Source organism: Dipteris shenzhenensis, chromosome 26, assembly GCF_047967505.1.
Source record: "Dipteris shenzhenensis isolate YYH24624 ecotype China chromosome 26, Dip_SZ_1.0, whole genome shotgun sequence".
Classification (NCBI taxonomy): Eukaryota; Viridiplantae; Streptophyta; class Polypodiopsida; order Gleicheniales; family Dipteridaceae; genus Dipteris; species Dipteris shenzhenensis.
The window spans coordinates 23,606,290-23,627,387 of NC_141621.1; the positions used below are offsets into that span (position 1 = coordinate 23,606,290).

At 43.6% G+C, this 21,098-nt stretch overlaps 1 protein-coding gene across 1 annotated transcript in view; it reads right to left on the reverse strand.

Moving 5' to 3' along the window:
• Nucleotides 1-821: 821 nt before the first annotated feature.
• LOC147884847 (pentatricopeptide repeat-containing protein At5g67570, chloroplastic-like) overlaps nucleotides 822-21,098 on the reverse strand; it is a 74,641-nt gene continuing 54,364 nt past the window's right edge. The window contains exons 7-9 of the mRNA XM_087397920.1: nucleotides 20,875-21,032; nucleotides 1,706-2,137; nucleotides 822-1,368 (exon numbers count right to left, since the gene is read on the reverse strand). Coding sequence (XP_087254046.1) covers nucleotides 997-1,368; nucleotides 1,706-2,137; nucleotides 20,875-21,032 — 962 coding nt within the window. The 3' untranslated portion in view covers nucleotides 822-996. The remainder of the gene's footprint in view (nucleotides 1,369-1,705; nucleotides 2,138-20,874; nucleotides 21,033-21,098) is intronic.

The window sequence follows — 21,098 nt, forward strand, 5'->3', positions numbered from 1 at the left end:
CACATCCTACAAACGACCTCTTGTTGTTGTGGGCTGTTGGAATAGTGTACAAATAATGGACACCCATAAAATTTGTACAACTTTATGCACAAGGTTAAGTAGTTTAGGCTCAATCGTATATAAATCATAAATATATGCAAAAAGAACAAACTCCTCTTATGGTTGTGTGGCAACTTAAAGACGTGTGGGTAAGAGCATGGTCAACCTCCTTACGTCATGCTTAGTTTGGGAAGCTCCAAAATTATGGCTTCAATCATGGGGTGCTATTGGAACAAGTAGCTACCTATGAAATGATGTGCTAGCAAGGAACAAGATTGCAGTGACTCTTTATATATTTCTTCCTTGTGAGAGTCAATCACCAAGGGTGCAAGAGATAGGGAGGGAAGGAGGACGCTTTTTATACAACCTAAGACACACGAGAGCAAAAGATTAGAGATGTAAGACACAAGGTTGTAGTCCGCAACAAACCACCCGAAGTTTGGAAATACAAAGGGACTAAAAACCCTAGCTATCATCCTTGAAAGTTAAAATCTACTTGACTAATCTACATTACATACCGTTGTAATTCTACCTTGCATTCACGATGATTTGAGTCCTTGCAGCAATCTCTAAACATGTAGCATTCTTGGCAACCTCCCAAGTTGGTAGCTTTTTCAATTGTATGAAACCAAATCAAATGGGAGTTCAACCTTTATGGAAAGTGAAGCTTTGATGTGATTGTTAAAACCTAATCTTTAACGCTATATTAACAGCTTGATGGATCATGTATTCATTACTTTTATTATGTAACCTATGTTTCAATTATAAAGTCAAATGTTTGTAATTTGATACAAGTATTCTTTCTTTCTTTGTGCATTGAAAATTTGTTATGCGCATGTCTTCACAAATCGTTTTCCCCTTTTGCAGCATTTTGTTTTATTGTTCTTTCCATTACCATATACTGAAGTTACAGCTGCCTCAGATTCTTTCTTTTTCACTGAGGGCTGTTACAAGAATTTAAAATCCGTCAGGTGCATGAGCCAGCTCGCTGAATGCTTCCAAGGGCATAGAACCTCTCGCAAATGTCCTTGAATCATTATTCAGGGCAAGCTTCACAGAACCAACTATTTCTTCAGTTCTCTCACTGAATGCTTTCCAGGGCACCTGTTTTGAGAAGCTGTCCCAAACATTCCTGTGTACTTTGCTCTGAATGAAACGCATAGACGACGCAATCTCGCATCCATCTTGTGTCATATCATTCACGTACCCTACGGCCTTGTCGATGCATTCTTCATGAAGACATGAAAGAATCTGTGCTCTATACAAACTTGGATCAGGTAATTCACCAGCCTCCCGAAGACGATGCATCATATCATCAACCAGATCAATCTAGAAACCAACACATGAGGATTTTAGGAAATACAGTTTTGGTGCTACCAGGCCAAAAGCTGTAGTGCAATTATAAATCCCCTGTACTTTTTTTGAAACCCAAAAATAACAATACACACGAGCTCATTGACCAGCCCATAGACATATAGCTTGAATTTACATCACATAAATATTATAATGTGTCCTGTGAATAAAAATGTATCAATTGTTCAAACAAATTTCAGATCTCTAATTAATTACCAACTATTGCACGTCTGTAATAATGAAACCTGTGTATAACTAAAGTTACAAGAACAAGCCTCTATGCAATGAAGAAAAGGTTGAGTAATGCATGCACCTTTCCTTGTCTTGCAGTATTCACCATTAACCATAAGCTGTTTGCTTCACGAAGATGATAACCCTGCAATGTCATCTCCTTGTATATGCAATCAAAATAATCCCATTTTCCTGATAGTGCAGAGGCTTTCAGCATCGACTCATAAGTTAGTGAGTTACAGCTAAGCCTCGCATTGCTAAAATTTATGTGCTTTCCTATCCACCCCTTTTTCATGGCCTCAAAGATTGATTTTGCATCTTCAAACATGCCATTTAGCCCGTATATTTTTATCATCACATTACAAGTGTCCACATTTGGAGCACATGTTTGCTGCATATGTTCAAACAAAGATATAGCATCCTGTACATGACCCGCCTTCTGGCATGTCTGAATCAGGCCTGTGTAGGTTATTACATCTGGTTTTTTAGAAGGGAGACCATGGATTTTCTCGACCTGCAAACCATCATGTGGTTCCAAATCAAATACATACTTTCTTCCCTAACTCTGATAAGTAAATGCTCATTATGATTGAACAAAATTATTAGACTCCAAATCTCAGATATAGTTTCACAAATGTACTTTTGGGACTTTCATATTGGCATCAAAATGAATAGTCTATGTTACTGGATATATGGTAAACTTCCAAAATTTGCAATGTCGTGGAATAACAAAAACCACAAGGTCTGTAACAAAACACATCATGCTCATACACACCCCTTGAAGGGGAACTAGAGGTACCTAGCACCCCTCTTAATATGTAGTGTAACTGAAAAATTTTACGTCTCAGAGATGGATAATGCAAAGGATCTAGCTAAATGTATTCGGAGCCCTTCATTTCTCTAAAACATATCTCAGATCTGCATATGTCATCCTCTAGTATGCTCTGCTGGTCTCGCTCGTGGACGCAGAGACACATTTCTGATACGAAAAGTTTGGCATCCTGGCCATGTAGACTCAAGCTCAGCTATGAGCGATCCAAAAGGTCTCATAATATATGTAAAAATAACTATGAAAGGAGCTCCCAAAAGTGTACCAATACCTGCAGCAAACTCTGCTGAGGTAAGGCACCACCACAAGCGTATATACTGCACCCTCTGCCAAGGATCTCCTCTAAAAGGATCCAGATCACCATCAGGGTGACGATCAACAGAGACCTCCATGAGTATAGCTAGCACCATGGCTCCCTTGTGCTACTGAAGGCTGACAAGAGACACGCACACAGAGCTCTTCAACCAGTCCCCGGATGAACTGCTAAATGCTGCAAAACCCCCCCCCGCCCCCCCTTCATAGGGGGGGCTCAGGAGCCCCCCAGTCTGGCTGACCACACCTAAAGACTGGGCTGACCCAGTCTGTGCGTTTAATGTACTGTACTGCAGACGAGTACCTGCCCCAACTGACCTGTACTTGCTGCTGTACTGCAACCAGTCCGGCTGGGTCCTAGCTGAACTTTAGATGTCTCTGGAGTGTGTTCAAGGATTCTGTCGCCCTCTGGCTCACTCTGTGGGTCTCATCTGGGAGTGCCCTGTGAGAAGTGTATCGCAAAATGGGACGTGTGCACGCTGACCCTGTCTTTGTCTCAGGCTTATGGAAGTCAGGCTCATGATTGCGTGTCTTGCAGCACTCAGCGGCCTCCTCGCCTGTGAAAAAAGAAGCCTCTGATTGGCTGCTCCGCATGATGTGCATCCAAGTCGCGTGCCCTCTTACACAAAGATAGCTCCACACCATTAGTCTGGATGGTCATTGATATGCCCTAAAACCCCTGATCGAAAAGCGATAGTACCATACTATTGAGGGTATCTCACAGCATACACACCTCCATCTCCAGCTCCTACATGTCTCATAGGGTAAAAGTCCTAAGCTGGCCCATGGCTATCCTCACAGCATGTGATAGTTGGATCTCTAAATAGACTCGTACCTGAATAAATCCAGCCTTTTAAAGCACAGAAAATGGTCTATATAAAAGACCATTTTGGTAGCATGTGGCTTCACCGGAGTCACCCTGGTTCGTTGGATTTGAACTTGCCAAATATCGCCTCTGATGATGTGGTGTATCTCCTACTGTGTCCGATAGAGAGAGGGTGCATCCAAAGAAACACTGCTTCAAAGCTTATCATCAATGGACATGCCTTGATAGTGAAACATCTAGTAGCCCATCCATACCGGCATCTCTCATCCCCAATCATTGCCAACTGCATAAATTACAAGAGAGCCCTCCAGGCTCCATTTTAGTCTCTATATATTCATCTAGCCATGCTCCCTAGCTCTATCGAGGTAAGTACTACTCTGAAGTGATAGTATGAGTGCTCTGACTGGGTGAGGGAGTGTTGGGTCAAAAGACAGATGGGAAAGATTGGCTCGTGGCATGAGGTGGACTGTAAGATCACAACTTTCTGAATTGAAGGTGAAGGATCTCTGCTGGAGAATCCAATCATGCATCACTAGCTTAAAACACTCTATCTGATACCATATTGAAAACACAATAACATTGTCCCACTAGCTCTAAATACCACTTGGGGAATCTCAATACATGTCCCTAGTTCACAACTCAGAAACTGCATAAGAACACCAATGACTTGTATCGATCAAGAACTTTGAACAAAAGTCATCTAATGTGTGCAAATTCAATGTGACACGACCACGATCACTCTTGGGAATCCAGACCTGCACTCAAGCACAAACAACCGATCATAGAACCACAAAGAGAGGTGCAAGCATGCTCACCACCCAACCATGATGCTCACGGGTCTAGGACCCGTAGAATCCAACCATCCCCCTGAGCCACAGGCTGGGCTGCTGGCACGAACATCTACATCCAACCAGTCCTCAACCTCCTCGTGTCCCATACCACCATAAGGTGCTCGTAGGGCCTCAGGACTGCACTGGGAATCCGGGCTATGCTAGAAAGCAGGTGCACGGCCGCAACACGATCCAAGATCCAGATCAACAAGGAAGAGCTAGATCTGCTCTGACTTGCATGAATGAAAACTGAATCCCTGGCCCCCTTATATAGGCTCTAGCCCAGTGCCGCTAAAAATAGCAGAAAGCATAACTCCTCCGTTGCCCTTGCAACCCAACCTGAGAATCGTCTGCCTAGACCCTAGCCTCCCCATACTATCAAAGCTAGTCCTGTGATATACTCCTCTTCCTCTAAGAACTCACTCTTGAGTTCAAAAGAAAGTAAGGAAACTCTCTATGAAGGTTAGTCAATGTCTCCCATGTAGAGTCCTCCTCAACACGATCCTTCCACTTAATCTTGTATTCCGTGATCATCCTATTTCTAACTTGACGTTCACGAAATCCAAGAATACTCTCGGGCTCGTGCAATATAAAGGTTAAATCTTCAGCCTCTATAAGTTCCTAAGGAGTAACTACCTAATCCTTAGCACCCAGTACTTCTTTCACTCTACTGACGTGAAAGACTGGATGAATCCTTACATTAGGAGGTAATTCCACTTCATATGCAACTTGGCCAATTCTTCGGATAACCTTGAATGGACCATAGTATCTAGGGGATAATTTTCTAACCTGTCTAGTATTAAGACTTTTGGATTCCTTGGGAATACGCAAGTATACCATGGTTCCAATAGAGAACTCTCTATGCGAACGATGTCTACTAGCATAAAGTCTCCACCATGGAAGCCGGACCTCTCTCCCACTTAGCTCATAGCATATACCCTAAGGCTCCAAGAGGCATGCCATGATCATTCTGAATAAAATTGTTCTGCATAATGGGCTGCCTAAATATCGTTCTGTGTGGAAGGTGGAGTCCGTATCAGCAATTCCCTGAAGCTATGCCAAGCCCTAACAATAGCTTCCATAAGTGGTGAGGAAGGTATCCTAATAACTGTTTAAGTGAAGATCCACCTGTTTTTTGTTCCCCTACTTGGTTTAAGGGGGAATTGTTGGGAAACTAAACCTCATAGGAGGTTACATTAGAGCATTGGAGATGGATCATGCAATGCAACGCATGCAAAATGTGTAGGGCAGTCTAATGGAGAGTGCGTGTGATCGATCCTCTAGGAGTGGTATGTGGTCGATGTATGTGAGTAGAGTGGATAGCTATCCTATCGGGCGAATATACTAAAAAACAAATAGGTGTGGTCCACTCCTGGAGGTGGTGGGATGGAGAAATCCATGATATGTGAGGTGGAGGCAAAAGATCCCATGAGATAGTCAACTACGTTTGAGCCCCCCCCCCCCCTCCCCACACCGTGGGAACAAGTGAATCACCTGAGGACAGCTAGCGATCCAAGCCATTATGGATGCCCATGTCCAATAGTGCATGCCCATAGGATGTGATCGGCGGAGCTCAGCTATTTGCGGTCACCGAGGCATCCTAGCCCCGTCTAGGTCAACATCTCGTAATAACATAAAATCATCATTACATTATGGTGATAGAAATCGTCTATTTACACTCTAGTGCCAGTTATTCAACATTAGCTGCCAAAATCCCTCCCCAACTTCCACTAGTCGTTTGTCCCATCTCATCTAGAGCTATTGTTGCACTGCTCCCTTCTTAATGATTCTCAAATCCTCTGAATGCACTTTCATTGTCATTAATTCTGCCATATACAACTCCTTGATGGCTCTGGAATGCTCCACTATGCCCGCCAGCAAGAGGATCATTTGAAGGAAGTCACAAAGCTGAAGGATAGATGCACCACCCTTGAGCTGGGCCAAGACACCCGTTCTTTGGAAATGGAGTCTCGTTCATCTCATGTGACTAAATTGGGGGTCAAAAGTACTAAGCATAACAATGCAGCCTGAGGATATATACAGCTAAGTATGAGAGGTTCAAATTATTATGGAAATAGTAGAAAGTGAAGAAGAAGATCAGCTTCGTGAAGCTGTAGTTGCAGGCACTTCTCTTGGAGTTTGATAGGTTTGGTCTTCTATCTAGTTTGGATTTCTTTCTAGTAAGCACTTTAGATATTGCTCATTTTGCAGTTTTGGCTCCATGGGGACATGTTTTGATTATGTAATGTCGTTAAAAGACGGATGACAAGAAAAACCTTCCATAGCATTTCCCTTCTTGCAATTCACCAAGATGGTGAATGATAGTAGTGGGGGAGATGATACGAGTTGGATGCAGACGCAAGTCACAAATCCATCTATGGATAGGTCACCAATCCCATCTCTGGGATAGGGGATCACGAACCCACCTATGGGATAGGAGACCATCGACTCACTTGCAACCTAGGAGGCCACCATGCCATTGGAGGGTTCTATTCTTGTTGGCTTGTAGGTCGCTAATTCAGTGGACATCCTTCCAATTGTAGGCTTTGGAGAACCCATTTTAGTAGTGCCACCTCATCATCTTCTCCACCACCTCCTTTTGAGCTTTCTTCCTCCTTCCTCTTTAGAAATGGCTTAGCTTTGTTCTCCTCACCCCTTGCATCTTTTGCCAAGCCCTCCTAGCTGAAGAATCTACACTATGGGGCGCTCCTCTGGCCCAGAGCATTTCCTCAGAGATGAAGTAAAACACCCACACTGATCCAAGCAAGCTCAGCCATCAAATCGCGCAATTCCATCTATTTGCTCAACCATTGCCAGAGCCCTTCTAGCACAAGTTGGTCCATGCCTAGAGCCTATAGCAAGTGAATTTTGAAGGCCAATGCTTGATGGAGCAAGGAGAAATCAAAGAAAAGACAGCCCTCCTCATCATCAAAACACCCAAGACAATCCTTTGGTGGCCCCCCCAATGCGCAATATTCTCTTATTATGTACTATGGCTTCCTGCTCTTTACTAAGGGGAGAACGAAGGATAACGCTACACTAGGGAGAACAAAGGATAAAGATAAGGGGAGAAGGAAGGATAAATCTACACTATGGTCATAGAGATACATAACTTAGATCAAAACTAGAGGGAGTATGCAAGGTGATCAAAATGAGAGAGGTGTTTTGTGAGACAGAGAAAAGGAGCAGAACTAAGTGAACTGTATTGAGTGGGAAAGCTGAAGCAGTTGAGAACTTCTTGAAAGAAAAAAAGAAAGAGGGTTATTGCGATTTCGTAGTCCAATGAAACAAAATGTTGTATCAATGTCCTATGGAGAAAGTGTGTGTGTGTGTGTGTGTGTGTGTGTGTGCATGCTCGAGAGTGTGTGGTGGAGTGGGTGGTGGTGCGTGAGAGAGAGAGAGGACCTGCAGCCCTTGCTCCAGCCCTCCCTTCAGCTCCCTAGCCTCTTCAGACCAGCCCGTTTGCCTCAGCTATCTGCTGCACCATTCCAGCGTCCAAAAAACTTTGTTTTGGTGCATTAATTACCTGCCGTACAGCCCGCCATAGCTCCGTACAGTTCCGTACAGGTGTACGGACCTGTACGGCCTTGTCTGCCTTCTTCAAGCTACTGCTGCCCTTTCTTGCTCCTGGGTCGCTGTTTGTACCGGGTTTACTTACGGGCTGCCTCTAACCGCTGGCTCTGAGGGTTTTCTCTTCCTCCTTTCTCCCCTTTTTGGTTCCTGGGTATTGTGTACTCTTTCCATCGCCAGAACCTCTCTTATTTCTCTAATTTCTAGTTCATCTTGGTCCTTTTCTGGTTTTTTCTCTTTTCCTTCTCCAAAACTTGTATTCTCTTCGCTCTAAATTCTTGAATATCTCTCTCCTCTTCTTCTCCTTGCAAATGCACTATTTTCCTCTTCTTTGTGGGCAATTCTTTCCCTCCCATCACTTTACACGTACCCCCTTTTTTGGTTCCATCCTCTTCAAAAGACATGGCTGAATACTCTTATCAAAAAACTTTTCAAAAGGATCGATCAGCTCAATGCAAAAAGCAAAAGCAGACTGAGGGTCAGCATGACCCAGTGCATGATTCTATTGAAGCACAACTCGTTTATGATGTCATGCACGAAGGATTCGCAGACACAAGGAAAGAGTGGAAAGACTCTAATCCTTCGGTTGGTCTCATGGTTGAAGTGAATGAAATTGTGGATCCAGTTAGAGAATATGCCAAAAATGCAGTTATTGTATTTTTCCCAGGTCGGATGCCACTTGCTACAGAGGTAGGCAACTGGTTGACCCGCACACTGGCTGGCTCATTTATTCGTAAGATACACTATGCAACCAGAGGCTTTTTTGAGGTCATTATGGTAGATGAGATTGTCACCACTCTTTTCTAACTTAGTCTCTAGTTCCGATCACGGGAGTAGCACCTCTCTTGTCCACCCAGCCAAACTGCCAAAGCTTCCAGCATGAGAGAGAGAACCATAACAAAAATCACGTAAAATCACAATTCTTCATTCACTCACAAGCCTTGACAGACCCCAATTCCCTAGATAGATCTAGATGCCACATGTCATCCATATAGGGCCTTTCTAATGCAACATTTCACCCCTCTCTTGGGATGCATTTAATTCCTTGCCCCTAGGCACATTCTTTGCACTAGGCCCCTGGTCTCAGATCTATCTAGTCCGGTGCTATCAGCCCTCACCTAGGACCTTGACATTAATCCCTCCCGATCATTTACATAAAGCGCAAACACATATATTACAAAGATAGATCCTATAAGGGAAATGTCGACTGATTCTTCCGAGGTCATGCTACCTCGGCTAGAGCGTAACATTCCTTCCCTCTTCAGACATCAGCGTCCTCGATGATAAAGTCTGGGAACACTCTCCGCAACTGATATACGGATTCCCAGGTAGCTTCGGATAGAGGCTGACCATGCCATGCAACCAACACCGTGGGTATCTTCCGATTTCGTATTTGCATTGTTCCTCGGTCCAGGATTCTTGTTGGTTTGCGCCTTGCAATATCCTCTATCTCCTGAAACAAAACCACACCTTCGATTAGTGAGTCACCAGTATGTAAAAATTTCTTTAAACGTGAAACATGAAAAACCGGGTGCACCTTACACCCCTGTGGCAATTCTAATTTATAGGCTACACTGCCTATTCTCTTTAGAATTAACCACGGCCCACAGTATCGAGGTGATAACTTAGCACACTCTCCTGAAGTCAACGACTTCGAGTGCGAAGAAATTCTGAGAAAAACTTTTTCTCCTTCTTCAAATACTCTTATAGACCGATTTTCATCCGCATACACCTTGGCTCTATCCATAGCCTGGCGGATGTTAGCTCTCGCAAGTGCTAGCATCTCCCTCATCTGAACTACAAAGTTCGCGGCACTAGGCACTTTCTGAGGTACTCCAACTATAGTTGGATTGACTGGCCTATAACCATAGTTCAGCTCAAACGGACTGAACCCAGTAGATGAATGTTTCCTGTCATTGTAGGCAAACTCCAACAATGGCAACCACTTGTCCCATGTATGTTGCCTCAATGACACATATGCCCTCAGCATATCCTCTAAAGTCTGGTTGACTCTCTCCGTCTGACCATCCGTCTCAGGATGATCCCCACTACTCATTCCCAACTCAGTCCTTAGTGTCTCAAATACCGCAGTCCAAAAGTGACCGGTAAACCTGACATCTCTGTCTGACACTATGGATCTAGGCAATCCATGCAGACGAAAAATATGTCTAATAAACAAATCCGCTACTTGCGGGGCACTAACAGACTCTCTAGTCGGAATGAAGTGAGCCATCTTGGTTAGACGATCAACCACCACAAGGATAGAATTATACCCTCCTTGTGTTGCAGGTAACCCTACAATAAAATCCATGGAAATGCTCTCCCACTTACTTAGTGGTATTTCCAAGGGTTGTAAAAGTCCGGGTGGCTTCACCCGCTCGGCCTTACTTACCTGACACGAGAAACACCGTGTCACATATTCATGAATATGCTTTTTCATCTTTGGCCAAAAGAAATCTCGCTTCACGAGATCATATGTCTTCTCGACACCTGGATGTCCCGCACACGGGCTATCATGGCATTGTCGAATGACTCTCTGCCTGAGATCATTCTGACCAGGTACTACAACCTTGCCATTTCTAACTAGCATACCATCCCTTATGGTATATCTTGCATAAGTTTGGCCTTTTCTGGATGCCAGGTCATCCTTTTCATTTTCCCCGGGTTTTAACACATGAGCCTTAGGCCATGCCATAAGTTCTGGACAAACTCGTCCACCTTCTGAGTTTCTCTGATCTCGGCCATTAGAGCGCTCTCTAATACCGTGAAACTCAGATTGTGCATAATGCGAGACAACGCATCAGCTACCTTATTGTCTTTTCCTCTTCGGTACCGAATCGTTAGATTAAATTCCTGCATGAGCTCTGCCCACCTAGCTTGGCGGCCCCTCAAGTCAGGCTGTTTACAGAAATGTTTCAGAGTATCATGATCCACATCCACATAAAACTCTGAACCATACAGATAATGCCTCCATGTTTTCAAAGCATGGATAACAGCATACAACTCCAATTCATGAGTTGGCCAATTCCTTTGAGAGGGAGAAAGCTTCTTGCTTTCGAAGGCTACTGGCCTTCCCTCTTGAAGGAGGACTGCTCCTACCGCAATGCCACTTGCATCGGTTTCTAGGAACAACGGTTTCTGGGGATCAACTATTTTTAACACCGGTCCTGAGACCACAGCTTGTTTTATGGTGTTAAAACTTTCCTGTTGATTCTGTCCCCAAATAAAAGGTACTTTATCTGAGGTCAGATCAGTCAATGGCGATACTATTTCGGAATATCCTTTGATATGCCTTCTATAAAACTGGACAAATCCCAAGAATGATCGCAACGCGGTCAGACTCTGAGGGATTGGCCAAGTCAGTATCGCAGCCACTTTCTTTGGATCCATTTCTACCCCCTGTGGAGTAATTATGAACCCTAGATACTCAAGCCTAACCATACACAGTATAGTTTTCTTTTTATTCACATAAAGACTGGCTTTCCTCAAAGTACTGAACACTATCCTTAAGTGTTCACGATGTTCAGTAAGACTTTTACTGAATATCAAAATGTCGTCAATAAAATGTACTACGAACTTTCCGATATACGGTCGTAGTAAGTCGTTCATAAGCATGACGAAGGTCGCTAGAGCATTGGTAAGTCCGAAGGGCATTACCAAAAACTCATAATGACCAAACCTGCTTCTAAAAGCGGTTTTATGCACATCCTCGGCTCTAATCCGGATCTGATGATAGCCGCACTTAAGATCTATCTTGCTGAAAATCACGGCTCCATGTAATGCATCTAGCAAATCATCAATCCGAGCCATCGGATACCTGTGCTTAACAGTGATATTATTCAATGCTCTGTAATCTATACAGAGGCGAAACGTATCATCCTTTTTCCTCTTTAATATCACTGGTGAAGCAAAAGGTGAGAAACTTGGTTGAATCTGCCCCAACTTGAGGTATTCTTCCAGTTGCCTACGCACCTCCGCTTCTTCAGTAAAACTCATTCTATAGGGAGGTCTATTTACAGGTTCCGCCCCCGGGATCAGTTCAATCTTATGCTGAACTTTCCGCTCTGGAGGTAACCCATAAGGTAGTTCATCCCTAAAGCATTCAGAGAACTCCTCTGCTATAAGATTAGCCAGCTTGGCCATCTCATCACTTTGCGTAACATCAGTGCTAGTCGAAGAATCATTCACCGACTCTACCGATGCGGTGCAAAGGTATAAAAACTCTACTTGAGCCTTTCTGATTTCCATTACGGAAACCAACGGTCCTTGAGGTATATCTTTTCCACCTCGCAAGACATAAAGCACATCATTCATCTTGAATTGATATACGTGCTTTTTCCAATCAATGGCTGGATTCTTCCTAGAATGCCACGCCATTCCCAGGGCTATATCCGCATGAGCAAGCTTGGTTATTTCAAAATCAAGCTTCTCAGCATAGTCCTGAATCCGAAGCTCCAACTGGGTAACCCTTTGGTCCCATACTTCAGTTGAACTTCCATCAGCCATCCTGACTGTATACGCATAGTCAGATGGACTTGTCTTTAATTTCAGCCTCTTCACGAGCTTGGAGTTAATCACATTGTGAGTTGACGCGGAGTCAAACAACACAATGACATCATGACTGGCCACTTGCCCTTTCATTCTAATTAACTCCGTATCATTGAAGGCTGTATACCCCGTTGCTGCGGGCTTAGATAGGATGTTATCAGGTGCACTCGTCACTAACTTAGCAACAGACACACATAACAAACAAGGTACTAACCTCTGAGAAGATCCCGCTAGCTGAATCTGCATCTCTTCCGCTCTGGGACTTCCCTGCATCTCCACGTCGCATTCTGAGATCACCATCTCAGCCATCCGACGATCTTTATTACGTGGACAATCTCTCCACTGATGAGGTTGAAGGCAACCAAAGCATAAGCCTTCTCTCCTCGCTTTTTCCCTTTGTTCCGGGTTCAAGGGAGACTTAGACCAAGCCCGGGCTGCCATTGGAGTTACTTTTCTCTTCACTCCAATGGTGGTACTTGGTTTAGGAGTTTCAGCCGGTCTCACCTGCTTGGCTTGACCACTCGGCTGCGAACCACTCCCTTTACTAGTCCACTTCTTCTTAAACCCAGATTTCTTTGGATACCCATACTGGGTTCCAACCTGTGCAAACCCACTTGGCTTGCTGCCTTTGGCATCCTCGTAGTTCAAGGCTATAGCTATTGCATCATCTAGCGTGTTCGCGTACTTAGCCCGAACTTCCATTTTTATTCGGTCATTCAATCCAAATATGAAATCTTTCACTTGGATTGATTGAGGCAGGGGTTCGTCAACCTTCATTACACTCTCTCGAAACTTATCAGTGTATTCTGCCACTGATAAATTTCTCTGACGCAGGTTCCTATATTGATCCCAAGCTCGGGATGCCTCGTCAGGAGGTAAGAAGTGTTTCCTGAACTCTCTTTTAAACCCCTCCCAGGTAGTGGATGCTATGCCATCCTTTTGTTGCTTAATCCACCACCGATCCGCTGCCTCACTAAACATATGGGTGGCCTCGCGGATCTTTTTGATGTCATTTCTGATCTCACAAATGGCGAACGCCTCGTCCCATTTGTGTAGCCAGGTCTCAATGACATCAGAACTACGGTCGTTCATCCGACCAGAATACTTTTCCGGTCTGTAATTGGCAATAATTGGCACTTTAGCCTTCCTAGGCTCGACCGTATGAACACTAGACTCCGGTTCCATTGGAGCCTTTCCCTTCTCCTCTCGAGAAGGTCTGGCAGACATACTCTGTAGTGCTCTCCTAAGTTCGGACTGCCCTGCATTGGCTTGTAATTGCTGCGCTAACAACTGTTGTAAGGCATCCTCCAACAATGCAATTCTGCCAGATAAAGTGTGAGCTACTGGGCGCGATCCCTGCTGGGTCGGCCGGACTCCTGATTCACCAGGGTCCCTCCTGGAAGCTCCTTCTTCTGCTTCCATTTAGTTCAATAGGTGTTTTGTCTTGGGTTTTCCTTTTTTTTTTTTTTTTTTTTTTAAACACCCCTAGAACACCGTAATCACAAGCCGACACAATTCAGGGTACTGACACTCCGAACACAATTCCCTATACTAGGGAACTCCTGCAATCTGACATGCACACTGATTACGTATTTGACACAGGCATATATATTCAATCCCGCCTTTCCCTATACTAGGGAAACTACTGCATTTCACTCTGACTGAAGCCCACAGGCATATTCTCAAGCATAGTCTGTCCTTACTACAGCATTAAATTCTATGCATACTTGTCGCTTTTCACGCAAACGGAGTATCAGCAACCAACCAGGGAAAAAAACACAGAATCGACAGAAATGACAAAGAACCTTCCTGGTCTATGAATTTTGATCCAAACCCAAAAGGGAAAATAGGTAGAAGGCCCCCTGGAATTCGAATTCTGCAGCTTGCAGCCTGCACGACTGTCTGTTATCACCTACAGGCCTGGTCTACCCTTGGCTACCCTTTGTAGTCGGTAGTTCTCCGATTGGCGCCGTGCCTTCAGCGATGCCCACACCAATTTTACCCGAAGCCATTCGTCACCACGTCTCCGTTGAATTCCCAAAAGGCGTCGTGACACGGTCTACGCTCCACGCCAGGCGATCGTTCAAGTGCCTAGGCACCTTTTTCGGACGCGTACGTAAAAGAATGGCGAATCTGCTATCCTTCGTCGCTCGTCAGCAACTTCTTCGTTCGCTTCCTCTCCAAAGAAGCTCCGTCCAGCTTACGCAATCGTAATACCAACTGACGCGATCGTCAGACGGACCCTTGCCCTCATGGTAATCCAGCACCCCGCCAATACGCAGGTCCGCACGTGAGCGTCACACTGTCACAACCCTCGACGAATCGCTCCACCAGCCCGTTCGTCGATTCTACCTTTTCTTCCAACCTTCCGCTCTGATACCAAAATGTCACCACTCTTTTCTAACTTAGTCTCTAGTTCCGATCACGGGAGTAGCACCTCTCTTGTCCACCCAGCCAAACTGCCAAAGCTTCCAGCATGAGAGAGAGAACCATAACAAAAATCACGTAAAATCACAATTCTTCATTCACTCACAAGCCTTGACAGACCCCAATTCCCTAGATAGATCTAGATGCCACATGTCATCCATATAGGGCCTTTCTAATGCAACATTTCACCCCTCTCTTGGGATGCATTTAATTCCTTGCCCCTAGGCACATTCTTTGCACTAGGCCCCTGGTCTCAGATCTATCTAGTCCGGTGCTATCAGCCCTCACCTAGGACCTTGACATTAATCCCTCCCGATCATTTACATAAAGCGCAAACACATATATTACAAAGATAGATCCTATAAGGGAAATGTCGACTGATTCTTCCGAGGTCATGCTACCTCGGCTAGAGCGTAACAGAGATTCACAGGCAAATGCTTTTGGAACATTCGCCACTCTTTTTTGGGCAGCAAATGGTGCACGTTTTGCCATGGTCTCCCACAAGGGATTATCAGGCTCTGATTCAACATCGATGTCTAGTCTGGGTCGAAGTTGTAGACTTCCCGCAATGCATGGCTTCACTCTTGCCTAAAATTGCAGCAACTTTAGGCAAAGTGGTTTGCCCACCGCGGCCTAACGGCAACTCTAATCGATTTTACATTCTCTAGGATACTGATAATCCCACACCGGAGTCTTATTCAGTCACGGGGAACAATGTTGATATGGAAAGTGCATTTTATAAATTGAAATGGAGATTATTTGTAGGGGCTTGTTTTGAATGTAAAAAATTTGGGCACATGGCTTCGCGGTGCCCAATGAGTCAGCATAAAATGCCTCCTACTACTTTGCCTGCTCAGATGCCCAATAAGGATGCTCCTGCCACTATTGGAAATAAAAATAAAGGTAATAGACAGTTTTTTGGGAATCAGGATAAAGACAAAGCCCCAGTTGGCTCAAATGGGAGTGCTTCTTTCCCTTTGCTTCCTGCTATTCAACCCTCGCCAAAAGGCCCAAAAACTCCAATTGATGGATGGCAAAGCTTAAGAAAAGTTATTTCTGTTCGACGACCTCCACCCCCTCGCACTTAGAATTGTGCATCCTCTAGTGGAAATCCTCCAGAGGTCAACTCAGGAATTGGAATCACATGGGCTGCAGTGACAGCCAACAGAACCCTCTTCCCTGAAGAAGAGGTTGCTGCATTGCTGTCCAATCGGATGTTTCTTCTCAGGGAAGAGGCCTTGACCCTGAGGTAGAAATGCAGGGTTGACATCCTAAAGGTTGCTGCTGTACATACATGTTCTTTTTCTATAAATATCTGTAAATATGCTTGCTCATATCAAATGCCTTACCTTAAATGTTCAGGGGATGTGCGACAGTAGGAAATGGAAATCTGTGTGGCTGTATATCAATCGATTTCAGCCTGATATAGTGGCTTTACAAGAACACAATCATGTCTATGCAGGAAAGACAGGTCATTACTACGGCTATGATATCTTTTATGCTGGGAGCACTCTTTCTCAAGTGTAGTCATTCTGATTAAGCATGAGCTTCAGCCAATCATTGCTTTAAATGACAATCAAGGCATATGGATTATTCTTCAATGCATCATTCAAGGCGAGGTGTTTGAATTTGCTTCTGTATATGCACCTCGATCTTCTCAGAATAGAAGTGTAATTTGGGATGCCATGCAACGATATCCATGGAGATATCATGCCTTTATATGTGGGGATTTCAATAATGCTCCGTAACAGGGTGACAATACATCAGGAAATACTCATATGTTAACCTCTGAAAGGCATGTATGGTCGCAATTACTGATTCATCTTGATTTGGTTGATCTTTGGAAGGAATTGCAGCCTTTGTCACCTAGATATACTTTTAACATAATGCCCTTTCTTCTTACCAGGCCCGTCTAGATCGCTGGTATAGTGTAGCTCCACAACAAAATGATGATTTTACATGCAAAATGTGGGTTGACTATGCCTTTGTGCATTCAGATCATGCACCGTTATGGTTGAGGCTATCTTTTCATGATACGCCAGATGACAGACTGCCTCAAAGGCGACATCTGATTGTGAACAATAGTTATTTGCAGCATCTTGCTTTCAAGGCACTGGTTACTGAAGCCTATCAATCTCTTTCTTCTTAGAGCCACTTTGATATTGATAATGCATGGGATTCTTTTGTTTCCAAAATGCAAGTTGTAATTAGAGGTTATGGCAAGTCTTACATGAAGACTCTGAAGGAAGCTGTTACTCAGGCTAAATTGACTTGCCAAGACCTCACTGAACTCAATCACCTTCGTCCTTTGTTCTTGCATGAGCAAACAACACTATGCCAAGCTAAACATGGTCTCCAAATCAATGATCACAGGAAACTTGCTAAATGGGAGACCAGAGCAAGATAAAGAGCTTTCACATATAAAGATTGTTCTTCCAAAAATTTTTTCAAAAGCTTGCATCAGAAGAGATTACAAACAAACATTTGTGGGGTGCTTAGGCCTAATGGTTCATGGACTACATCACGGTCACAGCTTGCCTCTGTCTGTGTACATCATTTTTCTCAGCAGTTTGGTTATGCAGATCCTCCCTCGCAACAAGTTTTATCTGCAAGAAATTTACTTTTACAGCATGCTTCTCCTATTATCTCCACTACTCAAGCTTTGGAATTGGAGGAACCTTTTACTAAAAGGGAATTGTCAGATGCAATCAAATCTTGTGGTAGATGGAAATCTCCAGGATGGGATGGTCTTACAGTTGAGTTTTTTTAAGATATTGGCCTCTCCTGAAGCATACTTTGCTGCATATGATCAATTCTGCTTGGCAAAATCAGAAAATGCCAGACACATGGAAGAGAGGTCTTGTTAAACTTCTTCCAAAAAAGCAAATTTGTGAATCTTTGGCTGATTCGAGACCTATCATGCTTATGCCAGTTATTTACAAATTTACTGCCAAAATGCTTGCTGATCGGATAAAAGGCTATTTGCATGATGGCTTGCATCCTGCGCAATATGCTTTTGTTCCTCGTAGGCACATCACAGACAACATTGCTAATGCCTATGTTGGAATCGAATATGCCAAATATATGCAGCAGGATGTTTTGCTATTGCAAGTTGATATTGCCAAAGCTTTTGATACTGTTCAATGGGACTTTATTTCACAAACCATGTAGGCCTTGGGATTTGGCACAAAAATGCAGCAAATTATAGTGGGACTTTATTTCACAAACCATGCAGGCCTTGGGATTTGGGACAAAAATGCAACTAATTATCAATTGGCTATATCAAGATAGTAAAGCTGCTTGCATACTTTCAGGAGATATTTCTACAACATGGACTCTTGGTTGTTCTATTCGGCAAGGCTGTCCCCTCAGTGCTTTACTGTTTGCCATAGCCACTCATCCAATGCTTCAATATATGGACCACCTTTTGGACACTGGCATGTTGCATGGATTGGAAATTCCTGGCAGCCGTAGCATGATCGCTCAAGCATATGCAAATGATTCTTTCTTTACCCCGAAAAATACTCGGAGCGATCTCTCCGTGATTATGCAGGCTATTTCCACATATGGCTTAGCTGCTGGTTTTTATGTGAATTTTCAGAAATCCAAGTTATTGCCGTTGCATGCTAAGGACTGGCATAGTCTTTTGTGGCCAGGGGAAGTTGTTCCACCTTCTCAATTGATTCGACATCTTGGCTATCCTCTAGGTTGGGGGCTCACTCATTCTCAACAAACTGATTGGGTGCTCACAAAGCTGAGGAAAAAACTTGATTATTGGAAGCTTGCAACTTGGCCATTACATGCTCGCTTGCGAATAACGCAATCCATTTTGATAGCATACATACAATTCTATCTGCCTCTCATCATATTCACTAAAATAGATTTGGTTTCCTTTATGTCTGCTATCATGGAGATTTTCTGGTTTTCAAAAAATGGCAAGAAAAGTCTCAAATTACTCTCTATGCATCGTCTCTGTTCTCCAAAGATGCACGGGGGTTTGAACATACTCAATATTCAAATGCATATAATTGCTCACAGGGGGGAAATGATGTTGCAGTTTATGCAAGCGGATCAGCCTTGGGCTTTCATGATCCGCTCTCTTTTGTTGCATATTGATACTTCTACTTTTGGGCATTGGCAGCCCACACAGTGAGATTTTCTATTTGGCTCTGTTCAAGGCAAGATCAGAGGTTGCCCTTTTGTGTCTCGTTTGCTTCTTGATTGGAAGCATATTTTATCCCACTTGAAATGGAATGGTAGGGATTCTTTGTTGGAAAATTCCTTGAGGGCTGAGAATATTTATTGGTCCAAAGTATTCCACCCTCCTTTGGCTATACAAGAACCCAGGCGTTCTTATATTATATCTTTCAAAGGTATTTCTACTGTGGCAGATGTACTTCAGGATGATGGCACTCTTTTATCCTTTTTGTGGCTGCTAGCAAGTATGGTTTGGGAGCTCATTATCGTCCTTTATGGCACAAAATTTCAGAAATGCTTCAACCTTTCTTGCCGGTACCTCGTTTTGAACTTCAGGATAGGCTTGAGGATTGGACTCTCCATTCTTCCTCTTCTTCAGCCCGTCCTTTGAAGCTATCACATATCACAGTGCCTTCTCTGTATAAAGTGTTATTACCTCCGCCTTGGGTTTCTGACAGAGCCAATTCTGTTTGGCATATGGATCGTCCATCAAAGTGGTGGAGAAAGTGGCTGCGTCTCCTTTGGCACTATAAAGTCCCTCTTTGGCAACAGCTTTTCCCCTGGCGAGTTCTACTTGGCATTTTCCCATCTGGGCAGTTACTTGTGCATAGACATATTGCCCCGGCTGTTTGCCATAGATGCCTACATTCTGTTGAATCTGTGCTTCACATTTTCTGGCACTATCTACATACCTGTGATTTCCTCGCTCTCATTTGTCAGGAGCTTCGAGCAAGATTTCCTATTGTTACTTTTGGCAGGTTCTTCTGGTTATTTGATTTTCATCCCGCTAGACAGGGTTTTGATCTATTTTTTCTTTGGGTGCGCTACTGGGCACTTTGGACTCTATGGATGGAAAGAAATCATAGAGTTTTTGGTGATCCTACCTTTCCATCTTTCATTTTTTTCAAAAGGTCTCTGCGGCAATCATTTTATGATTGCTTTCAGACTCATCTGATTGATCATGATGTATATATGGCTTATACTAAGATTTTCGGTTGAGTAGTAGTTTCTCCACTTTTGGAGTACCTATGAATGTAATTATTTCATTGCAATAAAATATTTCTTCTCACAAAAAAAAAAGTGTGTGTGTGTGTGCTCACTACATAGACTATGATGTATATTTGTCCTATACGTACCCAAAAAAAAAAAAAAAGTGTGTGTGTAATGGCCTGGCCGCTGGTCTTCATGTGAATTTTCAGAAGTCTAAGTTGTTGCCACTGCATTCTCAAGACTGGCATAGTCTTTTATGGCCAGGGGAAATTGTCCCGCCTACTCAGTTAGTTTGCCATATTGGTTATCCTTTGGGTTGTATGATTATTCGTCGCCAACAAACTGACTGGGTACTTGCAAAATTGAAGAAAAAGCTTGAATACTGGAAAATAGCAACTTGGCCGTTGCATGTTCGGTTACGGATAGTCCAATCTATTTTGGCGATTCTATATCAAACCCTCAGTACATAGTGGGACCCTTACATTACACCAGTTCTTACTTTCTTCTTCTTCTTCTTTCTCATACCTCTGGGAATAAACATACAAGACCAACATTCATGAGCATTACAGTGATATTATCATATAGACAGCATGGAATACAAAGTAGAAGGGAAGCTTGTGACTTAGGCTACATAATAGGGGATTTGTTCTATTTATCACAATCTCAACCTGTTTTGGAATTGTGAGGGATAAAATATTGCCTTGCAAAATCATGAGTCTGACCTGAACAATTGCCTCCTGCCACCTCCCTGCCATACAAAAGCTGCAACCCAGAGCATAATATACACTTGCAGTTGCAATAGTGCCCGAGGCTTCCATCTGAGCTACTAATTCAATGGCTTCATCTGGCTTTCCAGCCTTGCCAAATATCTCTACCAAACCTGAATTTGGAGAGGGAAGCTAGTCAGGCCTCAGGGAAAAGATTAGGAATTGTCTTTGCAAAAAAC